At 45.4% G+C, this 12,133-nt stretch overlaps 1 protein-coding gene across 1 annotated transcript in view; it reads left to right on the top strand.

Annotated features, from left to right (window-relative positions):
* The window catches only part of PMS1 (PMS1 homolog 1, mismatch repair system component), a 55,896-nt gene that overhangs the window by 15,424 nt on the left and 28,339 nt on the right, over window positions 1–12,133 (top strand). The window contains exon 5 of the mRNA XM_083628553.1: window positions 3,496–3,659. Within this exon, the coding sequence (XP_083484679.1) occupies window positions 3,496–3,659 (164 nt within the window). The remainder of the gene's footprint in view (window positions 1–3,495; window positions 3,660–12,133) is intronic.

Below are 12,133 nucleotides of genomic sequence, written 5' to 3'. Positions count from 1 at the left end.
CTCAAATGAGCATATAATCTCTTTAATAAGATCTGTTTTACATTCTGAATACTTTAGTCGTGTCACGAAGTTTTCCATATTATTGTTGCTTGCCGTTAACATGAAAAATAATGAGATTTAATTATATGAGACAGAGCAACCCAATATGCGTCTACACAGTTCAATGGGGCTTATTCCCAGGTGAGTCTAGAATTACAGCCCAAGATGCTATAACTCTTTGCGGCGTCAAGTCATTTGAACGTACCTGGAGACAAAGGATGGTTGTTGTTGTTGTTGTTGTTGTTTAGTCGTTTAGTCGTGTCCGACTCTTCGTGACCCCATGGACCAGAGCACGCCAGGCACTTCTGTCTTCCACTGCCTCCCGCAGTTTGGTCAGACTCATGTTTGTAGCTTCGAAGACACTATCCAACCATCTCGTCCTCTGTCGTCCCCTTCTTCTTGTGCCCTCCATCTTTCCCAACATCAGGGTCTTTTCCAGGGAGTCTTCTCTTCTCATGAGGTGGCCAAAGTATTGGAGCCTCAGCTTCAGGATCTGTCCTTCCAGTGAGCACTCAGGGCTGATTTCCTTCAGAATGGATACGTTTGATCTTCTTGCAGTCCATGGGACTCTCAAGAGTCTCCTCCAGCACCAGAATTCAAAAGCATCAATTCTTCGACGATCAGCCTTCTTTATGGTCCAGCTCTCACTTCCATACATCACTACTGGGAAAACCATAGCTTTTACTATACGGACCTTTGTTGGCAAGGTGATGTCTCTACTTTTTAAGATGCTGTCTAGGTTGGTCATTGCTTTCCTCCCAAGAAGCAGGCGTCTCTTAATTTCGTGGCTGCTGTCACCATCTGCCGTGATCATGGAGCCCAAGAAAGTAAAATCTCTCACTGCCTCCATTTCTTCTCCTTCTATTTGCCAGGAGGTGATGGGACCAGTGGCCACGATCTTTGTTTTTTTGATGTTGAGCTTCAGACCATATTTTGCGCTCTCCTCTTTTACCCTCAATAAAAGGTTCTTTAATTCCTCCTCACTTTCTGCCATCAAGGTTGTGTCATCTGCATATCTGAGGTTGTTGATATTTCTTCCAGCAATCTTAATTCCGGCTAGGGATTCATCCAGCCCAGCCTTTCGCATGATGAATTCTGCATATAAGTTAAATAACCAGGGAGACAATATACAGCCTTGTCGTACTCCTTTCCCAATTTTGAACCAATCAGTTGTTCCATATCCAGTTCTAACTGTAGCTTCTTGTCCCACATAGAGATTTCTCAGGAGACAGATGAGGTGATCAGGCACTCCCATTTCTTTAAGAACTTGCCATAGTTTGCTGTGGTCGACACAGTCAAAGGCTTTTGCATAGTCAATGAAGCAGAAGTAGATGTCTTTCTGGAACTCTCTGGCTTTCTCCATAATCCAGCGCATGTTTGCAATTTGGTCTCTGGTTCCTCTGCCTCTTCTAAATCCAGCTTGCACTTCTGGGAGTTCTCGGTCTACATACTGCTTGAGCCTTCCTTGTAGAATTTTAAGCATAACCTTGCTAGCATGTGAAATGAGTGCAATTGTGCGGTAGTTGGAGCATTCTTTAGCACTGCCCTTCTTTGGGATTGGGATGTAGACTGATCTTCTCCAATCCTCTGGCCACTGCTGAGTTTTCCAAACTTGCTGGCATATTGAGTGTAGCACCTTAACAGCATCATCTTTTAAAATTTTAAATAGCTCAGCTGGAATACCATCACTTCCACTGGCCTTGTTATTTGCAGTGCTTTCTAAGGCCCATTTGACTTCACTCTCCTCTAAGGCCCATTTGACTTCACTCTAGGTCCATTTAACTTGAGTTATGTTCATTAATTCCAATGGATCACCTCTGGAGTAAAACCCAGTTGAATACCTGCAAAGGAATTCAACATCATGCTAAAATCATTGTTCTGTCAAGGAAAGATGTTCAAACTGCCAGAAGGAATGATCCTCTCTCTTGCCTCTAGCCCTTACCCCCCCACATGCTGTTCTGGGGGTTCTCCGAACCCCTACAGCTAATTTTGGGGGGTGGGGTGGGGTGGGAGGAAGCCCTGTTGCACAAGCAAAAGTCTTTGCGCAGGGCTTCCTCTGACAGGACTCATCAATTAAATCCCCCCGAAGATAAGCACATAGCTACATAGTCTAGGTGACCTGGTCTATAGCAGGGACAGCCAACGTAGTCCGATATCTGAAGGTACCACAACTCCTGTTAAACCTGGTCAAGGATGGAGGAAATTGTTGTCCATCAACAACGAGCAGGCACCAAGTAGGTGGGCCCTGGTTTAGAGAATGCAATTGTCAGGAACTGGGCAGAGGAGGAATGGTGGAGACTGCCTCCCCATCCTGACCCTTCCAGGGAGGAGGAAGACAGTATAGATTTACAACAGGGGGTCGAGGGAGGTCACCGCTCAGAGGTAGATGAGGGGGAAAGTTGGGAAATCGTGGGAGAGCCAGAGCAGCTGGCTAACACGTTATCACTAGAAAGCATTCCAGACCCACCATCTTCCAGAACCCGGCGAGCCTTAAAAGTAGGAGAGCAAAAAGCTCAGAGACAGAGGGCACCCGTAGAGAGAGGCGATGATGATGAGGGAGAGACGGGGGGTGGGGGTGGAGATGCATTCAGGACAACGCCATTATCCAAGAGGCTGGGTTCTATAGCCTCTCTCTGTAAAGGTTGAAATAAAGGAGTATAAGAAACTTTTCCTTGTCTTTATACTTTCCTGGGCGACCAGCCAGGAGCCGCTGACAGCATCCTGATAGTCATGCTGCCTTTGCTAAGATGTTTGCTTAGCCCTAATACTGATAATCTGCGGTTCGAATCCCCGCGACGGGATGAGCTCCCGTTGCTCGGTCCCTGCTCCTGCCAACCTAGCAGTTCGAAAGCACCTCAAAGTGCAAGTAGATAAATAGGTACCGCTCCGGCGGGAAGGTAAAGGGCGTTTCCGTGCGCTGCTCTGGTTCGCCAGAAGCGGCTTAGTCATGCTGGCCACATGACCCAGAAGCTGTATGCCAGCTCCCTCGGCCAATAAAGCGAGATGAGTGCTGCAACCCCAGAGTCGGTCAGGGGTCCCTTTAATACTTTAATACTTTAATACTAATACTAATACTAATACTAATACTAATACTAATACAGTAGTACCTCAGGTTACAGACGCTTCAGGTTACAGACTCCGCTAACCCAGAAATAGTACCTCAGGTTAAGAACTTTGCTTCAGGATGAGAACAGAAATTGTGCGGCGGCGGCGCAGTGGCAGTGGGAGGCCCCATTAGCTAAAGTGGTACCTCAGGTTAAGAACAGTTGCAGATTAAGAACGGACCTCCAGAACGAATTAGGTTCTTAACCCGAGGTACCACTGTACTAATATGGGTACCAGTGGGAGGGAAATAGCATACATTGGTAGAACCATGAGCACTTGGTCATCTTTGGCTTACGTCATATATCAAGTTAATCTTACTCTGTGGTTTTCCCCCCTTTCTCCTTCTGGTAGGTACAACTGTAACTGTTCTGAAGCTGTTCAAGAATCTGCCTGTGAGAAAGCAGTTTTACTCAACAGATAAAAAACGTAAGGAAGAAATTAAAAAAATCCAGAAACTTCTGATGGCCTACGGCATCATAAAACCAGAACTGAGGATCACATTTACACACAACAAGGTAACAAACGCATTGTCTTCGAAATGACTAAGATGGCTGCACTATTACGGTTGTATTTTTCAAACCTGGAGTTCTCCAAAGTTTAGATACGGTCAGATTTCCGTGGCCCAAATCCAAAGAAAGTTAAATTAGGCACCTTATGATTTCAGCAGAGCTTGAGCACAGCAAGGTTTCCCATTTGGGCACCTATCGCCCCCATTTTGAGATGGTGGCTTGCAATCCTGGCCGGAATAAAGGGGAGAAAGGCTATTTTAATGGCTCTCTGGAGATGCAGCTGCCTTTGGTCTCTAGCACTACCCGTTTGGTCAAGCTTTGGCAATCCGGGTTGTTGCTGGGCTGCTGCCAACTCAAGAGTTTCCCCAACCTGTTGTGTTTCTTCATGCTAGCATACTATTGCCAGGAATTTGCCGCTACTTGTTGTTGTTGTTGTTTAGTCGTTTAGTCGTGTCCGACTCTTCGTGACCCCATGGACCAGAGCACGCCAGGCACTCCTGTCTTCCACTGCCTCCCGCAGTTTGGTCAGACTCATGTTTGTAGCTTCAAGAACACCGTCCAACCATCTCGCCCTCTGCGTCCCCTTCTCCGTGTGCCCTCCATCTTTCCCAACATCAGGGTCTTTTCCAGGGAGTCTTCTCTTCTCATGAGGTGGCCAAAGTATTGGAGCCTCAGCTTCAGGATCTGTCCTTCCAGTGCGCACTCAGGGCTGATTTCCTGAAGAATGGATACGTTTGATCTTCTTGCAGTCCATGCAGTCTCAAGAGTCTCCTCCAGCACCAGAATTCAAAAGCATGAATTCTTTGGCGATCAGCCTTCTTTATGGTCCAGCTCTCACTTCCATACATCACTACTGGGAAAACCATGGCTTTAACTATATGGACCTTTGTTGGTAAGGTGATGTCTTTGCTTTTTAAGATACTGTCTAGGTTTGCCATCGCCTTTCTCCCAAGGAGCAGGCGTCTTTTAATTTCGTGACTGCTGTCACCATCTGCAGTGATCATGGAGCCCAAGAGTTGCCGCTGCTACTCTTCCCTTAATATATTTTTATTATCCAAAATTTATTGTTAAAAAACAAAACACCTCTAAGCAACTGAAAATGATGCACTGCTCATACACTGCTGCTGTCCTTAACTTTCTGCAAATCTGTGCAAAGCATTTCTTAGACTTGGTACCATTTTTTAAAGGGGATTGAGATTGTGGTGTGTTTTCGGAGGGGTTATTTCTGAATAGGTAGAGGTGCCCTACCTGTAGTCCATGACCGTCACCTTTCTGGGCTTTGGTGAAGTTTTAAATAATCTTATTCTAGAATGGTAAAAGTTGCCCACAACTATCCTTGGATCTATCTTGCGTTTGGAGGAAAGAACCTTCCTGGAAATAACTGCACTGTTATTTCCAAGACGAGAGTGACATCTAATGGTCAAGCTGAATTTGTCAAAGCAACTTGATGATGTTTGGGTTATTCCTTCAGAGAAGCTGAGTGCAGCTGGCTTAAACTGGTTCTATTATCTCTTCTGTCAAGGGCATGCCAAGAGTAGGGCCAGAAGGATCCAGAGTTTCTCTTTCTGTCTCTCTTTCCTTCTGGTGTGGGGTTCTGTACATAGTTTGCTTAGTGTTAAGGTTTAGACTTATTATAAGTTATTGTAAGCTTAAGTTAAGTCTGCCACAACTGGATTTCTTATGGACAGTGCCAAACCTGAATGTATTGGATTTGTGACCATTCTGCTCATTTGCCTTCAGTAGCAGCAAAGCTCTGCTGGGTGAAATACAATTGCTTCCGGTCTATTTTGGGGGGAATACTACAATGTATTTTAAGTTTTTACTCCGCTAACTAGATGTTGGAGTTCTGCTCTGGATCGCAATTGAGTAGAATTTCATGACAGATAAATTACGATGTTGCAAATCAGGTATCGCCCAGCTCTAGCAGCCGGGCTGCCCCTATGCTTTACAAATGAGTTCTCCCCGAAGCACAGCAGTGCTAATGGGTGGCAGTCACAGCAGGTGGTGGGTTGTGTGGTTTTGTTTTGTTTTTTGATTCGCTAGCATGGCCTGGTGGTACACAGCAAGCTGGTAGCAAAAGTACAGATTGCTTTATCACTCCTTTGCCATTTCTGTTCTGACTGTAGAGGCCACGGGACTTCACTTTCTCTGCAGCCAGTGTGGATTTATGTTCTTTTTAGGGACACGGGTGGCGCGGTGGGTTAAACCACAGAGCCTAGGACTTGCCGATCAGAAGGTCGGCGGTTAGAAACCCCGCGACGGGGTGAGCTCCCGTTGCTCGCTCCCTGTTCCTGCCCACCTAGCAGTTCGAAAGCACATCAAAGTGCAAGTAGATAAATAGGTACCACTCCGGCGGGAAGGTAAACGGCATTTCCGTGCGCTGCTCTGGTTCGCCAGAAGCGGCTTAGTCATGCTGGCCACATGACCTGGAAGCTGTACGCCGGCTCCCTCGGCCAATAAAGCGAGATGAGCGCCGCAACCCCAGAGTCGGCCGCGACTGGACCTAATGGTCAGGGGTCCCTTGACCTTTACCTGTGTTCTTTTTATTTATTTTTATCATTAAAAAACATTTATAAACCGCTTAATATTTTTTAAAAATCTATTAAACGGTTATACGAGCTGCTACAATTGTGTAAAAGTAGATGCCTGCATTGAATTCCTCGTTGCCAATGGGGACCAGGTAAGTACCGTATTTTTCGCTCTATAAGACGCACCAGACCACAAGACGCACCTAATTTTTGGAGGAGGAAAACAAGAAAAAAAATATTCTGAATTTCAGAAGCCAGAACAGCAAGAGGGATCGCTGCACAGTGAAAGCAGCAATCCCTCTTGCTGTTCTGGCTTCTGGGATAGCTGTGCAGCCTGCATTCGCTCCATAAGACGCACACACATTTCCCCTTACTTTTTAGGAGGGAAAAAGTGAGTCTTATAAAGCAAAAAATACGGTAGTTAAATTCAAGACGAGAGACTCTTATTTTTCCCCACTCTTGTTTGATTACTCATACTTCTGTATGAGTAAATTGGAGTTATTTATAATAAGAAATCCTATCTGTGGGGGGAAGACATTGTACATGTTTATTGAGAGCCAAGGGGTCTTTTAAGACAAGAGTACAGCTACTCACAATTGTTTGGGGATTTTTCTGTGGTGTTGACTCACCCCAAGTGATTTCTTGGTGTGTTTGTGTGTGTGTGTGTCACAGCGTGTGAAAATCACCACTTGTTCATTTACTTTGGTCGCTTTGCGCTTGCTCTTATTGAATTTGTTTGACTCACCTGAGTAGTTGTGTAATGTCATCTGATGTGTGAACAATGGTAATTAATCGTGGACAAAGAGAAAATATTTATCCATATTGAAAGGGTTGGAATGTGTCTGTGCTAGCGGGGGGAAGCAATTGAAGTGAACGCTATTGGAATAAGGTGAATATTTTCCCAATTGAGACATTTTAGGGAAATGGCTTAACAAAAATGTCCACGTTGACCATTTCAGCTCAAAAATTTAAACCAGGGAGTATCGGATACAGCCATAACCTTCATGATAATCTTGCAGAATTGCATCCTTCTAAAATGTTGAGAATAAAACAAGCTATCTATAACAATCCTTGTCCAAATATATTTATAATGAGGGAAATCCTATATAAATCAAGAACCAGTAAGAAGGAATGTTTTCAAACAGTGATTTGCAGCAAAGTACTAAGACTCAAAATGTTTTCACAGGTCAATAGATTCTGTAACAGGGTCTAAGCAAAAAGCCACATAATATGAATTCAGCTCTCTGTGGTGAGAATTGCATTTCTAAGTGTTAAATTGGAACTTTTGACAGGGCAGCTGTTAGTATTCAAAGCATTGCCCTTGAGACTTTTCAGCACTAGAGGGCAATCATTAGCTACAGCATGAGTGGGAACAAGGCAAAAACAAATCACTAGAATCCACTGGCCTCTTCATTAGCCAGTACATATATATATATTGTAAGGTAAAGGTAAGGTAAAGGTACCCCTGCCCTTACGGGCCAGTCTTGCCAGACTCTAGGGTTGTGCGCTCATCTCACTCTATAGGCCGAGAGCCAGCGCTGTCCGCAGACACTTCCGGGTCACGTGGCCAGTGTGACAAGCTGCATCTGGCGAGCCAGCGCAGCACACGGAAACGCCGTTTACCTTCCCGCTGGTAAGCGGTCCCTATTTATCTACTTGCACCCGGGGGTGCTTTCGAACTGCTAGGTTGGCAGGTGCTGGGACCGAACGACCGGAGCGCACCCCGCCGCGGGGATTCAAACCGCCAACCTTTCGATCGGCAAGCCCTAGTCGCTGAGGTTTTACCCACAGCGCCACCCTATATATATTTTACATATATATATATATATATTGAGACAGGTGTGCAGCCTAAAAGCCTATCCTGAAGGCCAAGGAATCTATAAAGGTTGAGAGGGTGCTATTGGGAGAATCAGCAGGTGCACAGACCTCAATCTTTGGATTCTCATGTTTAAAACCAGCCTCATTTTTCATATACTTTGGTTCTCAAATGCCTTGCGACTCGAACATTTGGGCTCCCAAATGCCACAAACTCGGAAGTAAGTGTTCCGGTTTGCAAACTTTTTGGGGAAGCTGAACGTCCGACGTGGCTTCTGCGGCTTCCAGTTGATTGCAGGATGCTCCTGCAGCCTATCAGAAGCCGCGCCTTGGTTTCCGAACATTTTCGGAAGTCGAACGGACTTCCAGAACGGATTCCGTTCAAGAACCAAGGTACGACTGTGTTAGGAAGTTTTGTGTGCAGTGAATAATTCCGTTGTGGGCCACAGGAGCTGTGAGAGATACAGAAAAATGCCACTAGCAGTAAGCTCAAATTCCAGGCAAGAATAAGTGATTATGTTGAGCTGCCTTTGTGTATTGATTATTGATTGGCTTTATGTGTTGTGTCTTGTCCATGATTGCGACAGAAGAGTCCCGTGAGCTCGGGGAGGCAGCTTCTAAAAACTAAAGAGCAGGAAGAAATGGCTTATGAGATAAATTATGAGGTGAAACAGGTAGCATAAAGTATTTTCAGGTAATGGGTACTTTAATAGCTAACTGAGGTGGTAGCCTGGTAGAAACCTTTAGCCCAGGGGTCAGCAGCGTGCGGCCTATGGGCCAGATGTGGCCCAGGAAGACCGTTTTACTGGCCTACTCGGCGAGTCCCCTGTGCGCTGCACTAAACCAGCACAGCACGGGACTCGCTGAGGGGTGCTGGAAATCACGTCTGCGCATGTGCAGATACTGGAATTCGCGTCAGCGCATGTCCAGACGCCGGAAATCGCTTCTGCGGAGGCGCAATTTTTGGCGCCTGGGCATGCGCAGAAGCGATTTCCGGTATCTGGACATGCGCAGATGCCATTTCCGGCATCGTGCTGCTCCAGTCCGGCCCCCGGATGATCTCCGTGAGAGTGATCCAGCCCATGGCCGGTAAACCTTGCCGACCCCTGCTTTAGCCCAAAAACTTAGTGATTGTGTGAAGAAAATTAATAAATTCACTTGTTGAAGCGTTATGAGAGAAGCGTGAGGGAATCCTTCCTTAAACAGTGAGGCTCCCCATAGAAACCTTGTGGGTTTTGAAGAATGAGGTCTCTCTGGAATAACATGGGAGAATTGGAAGAATTTGGGGGGTTGCTTTGTGTGACCAGAAGTGCCTTTCTGCTCTGCTCAAACATCACGCCTTCAGACCCATCCCTATAACTACTGTGAAAATTTATCACAGCTCTTTTAAAAGGATTTCCCACCCCCATCCTGTGGTCAAAGATATTCTGGTAAGAAAGTCTCTTTTTGGGTGTCTAATCGTACAGTGGCATCTGAGCTCAATGCAAATAAGTAGGTGCAGTGCTTTTTCCCCTAAAAAAAATATTTAGGGGTACTCTCATTTTCCTACTCATATTGAAATACTGCCCTTCAATGAGGCCAAACTTAGATTCACAAAATGTTTAGGGGTATGCGAACCCCTGCATACCCCCCAGAGAAAAAGCACTGAGTAGGTGTATTTTATAACACGCTGAAAATAACGACAAGAAAATTAACAAACCTCTTGGTTCTTTTCAACCCCCCTGCGCATTTTCTGTGTTGCCGAACAATATCAGTCAAATTACCTCTTTCATTTCTTGACATTTTATTGTCACGTACTGAAAGAACCGTCCGTTTTGTTTACGTGTTCAATGAAGACTTTATATTTTTGCACAATCAATCGGTGTTGCCACATGCTTACATTTTATTTATTTATTTCCAGACAAAAGTGGATATATAGGCTTAGCAGTCTTCCTTGGAAGTTTCCTGATCGCTGCCCTTTACAAACTTAGGATGATTTTTCATTTTGTTTTTGTTTGAAATGTTTTGTTTGCATTAGCAGTAAATAATGGCTTGCTTAACAGATCAACCCTTGACGGGACTATTGCTATTTTGACAACTTGGATTAGCTTGTGCCTCATGTGTTTATGAAGGTTTATCCTGCCAAGACATTCTTTGAATGCTGATAATGTTGATACTCCTGCCAGTATGGTTATGTTAGAAAGAGGTATTTTCCCTCTTTCGTCACCATGTTCCTTGAAAGCCAACTGAATATTGAGGTGGCCACAGGGAGATAATTTACTGAAGTAATTGTTAGTTAGTTTGTGGTTTTTTTTTTTTTAAAAAAATCGATGTTCTTGTGGACAACAGAAAGTTGAGAATATTGGGTGTTTAAAAGGCAAGAATTAAAGAATGTTAAAAAAAATTAGCTTGCCATGTTCTAGATACCTGGAAATGACTAATTTAACCCTATGAAAGAGTGCTGCACCTTGAAATCTGAGCTCTCTCATTGGTTTTTGGTAAAAATAGCTTCAAATTCTTTGCTATTTAAAATCTTTGGAATAATTTATGCACATCTACTATATTAGCTATGTAGGCATTTTAGTTCTAATGGTATTTATTTTGTTGTCTTGTGACCGTTGTAGTGAATGGCAGCATGGAAGTAACTTCCGTCAGTCCATCTCAAATCTTCGGTCTGCAGAATTCTTTAATCTGCTGTAAGGAAATACTATATATAGCACACATAGCACAAACTCTAATTGATAATTCCATTCCAGCTATTTGTAACACTTCAGAAATAGCACTGAAAATAATACGAGATTGTGTTGCTACCTAGGAAGCGCTAACAGTTGTAGAGGCATTTGGAAAGTGATAATGAGCTGTCGCCTGTGCCAACCTGCTCACATTTTGCAGTAAAACATCTTCGGGAAATAAATTAGACCACTCAGTAGCTGGAAAGTTTGAGCTCCTGTTGCCTGTGTTTACCAGGTGTAAGGTAAAAGGTAAAGGACCCCTTGACAGTTAAGTCCAGTCAAAGGTGACTATGGGGTTGCGGCGCTCATCTCGCTTTCAGGCTGAAGGAGCCAGCGTTTGTTCACAGACAGCTTTCCAGGTCATGTGGCCAGCATGACTAAACCGCTTCTGGCGCAACAGGACACCGTGACGGAAACCAGAGCGCACGGAAACGCAGTTTACCTTCCCACCGGAGCGGTACCTATTTATCTACAGTGGTACCTCGGGTTAAGAACTTAATTCGTTCTGGAGGTCCGTTCTTAACCTGAAACTGTTCTTAACCTGAAGCACCATTTTAGCTAATGGGGTCTCCCGCTGCCGCTGCACTGCTGCCACACGATTTTTGTTCTCATCCTGAAGCAAAGTTCTTAACCCGAGGTACTATTTCTGGGTTAGCAGAGTCTGTAACCTGAAGCGTCTGTAACCCGAGGTACCACTGTACTTGCACTTTGGCGTGCTTTTGAACTGCTAGGTTGGCAGGAGCTGGGACGGAGCCAACGGGAGCTCACCCCGTTGCGGGGATTCGAACTGCCAACCTTCCAATCGGCAAGCCCAAGAGGCTTAGTGGTTTAGACCACAGCGCCATCCATGTCCTACCAGGTGTATGGGGTGTTAGGGGAAGGGTAGTACCTCTGGTGGGGGACATGTCATGGTCCTTCTGGGATAGTTCGTCCTCCTTTCATCCCCACCCTGCCCTCAGCTCTCACCTGTGGCTCCTAGAAGCTGTGAGCATGTGATAGTAGCCACACCCTGGGAAACAGCTTCGACTGGCTGCCTACACCAGGTGAGGTTAGCTGATGGGTGTCAACCCCTCAGTGAGTTAGGGACTTACCCTGCATGGGAAGATAGGCTTTGGTGGATTGAGTGGACGAGATTGATAGTGGGCTCAACGGTCAGGAAAGAAGCTTCTGCTCGTGTGTAGAGGGAAGTGAGGGGGAGGTTGGGCTCATCAACCTAGGAGAAGGTGTAGTGGTTAAGAGCGGTAGACTCGTAATCTGGTGAACCGGGTTTGCCTCCCCGCTCCTCCACATGCAGCTGCTGAGTGACCTTGGGCCAGTCACACTTCTCTGAAGTCTCTCAGCCCCACTCACCTCACAGAGTGTTTGTTATGGGGGAGGAAGGGAAAGGAGAATGTTAGCCACTTTGAGACTCCTTCGGGTAGTGATA

Source organism: Podarcis filfolensis (genome assembly GCF_964270895.1).
Source record: "Podarcis filfolensis genome assembly, chromosome: 1".
Taxonomy (NCBI): Eukaryota; Metazoa; Chordata; class Lepidosauria; order Squamata; family Lacertidae; genus Podarcis; species Podarcis filfolensis.
This window is presented reverse-complemented; position numbering and strand designations above follow the sequence as displayed.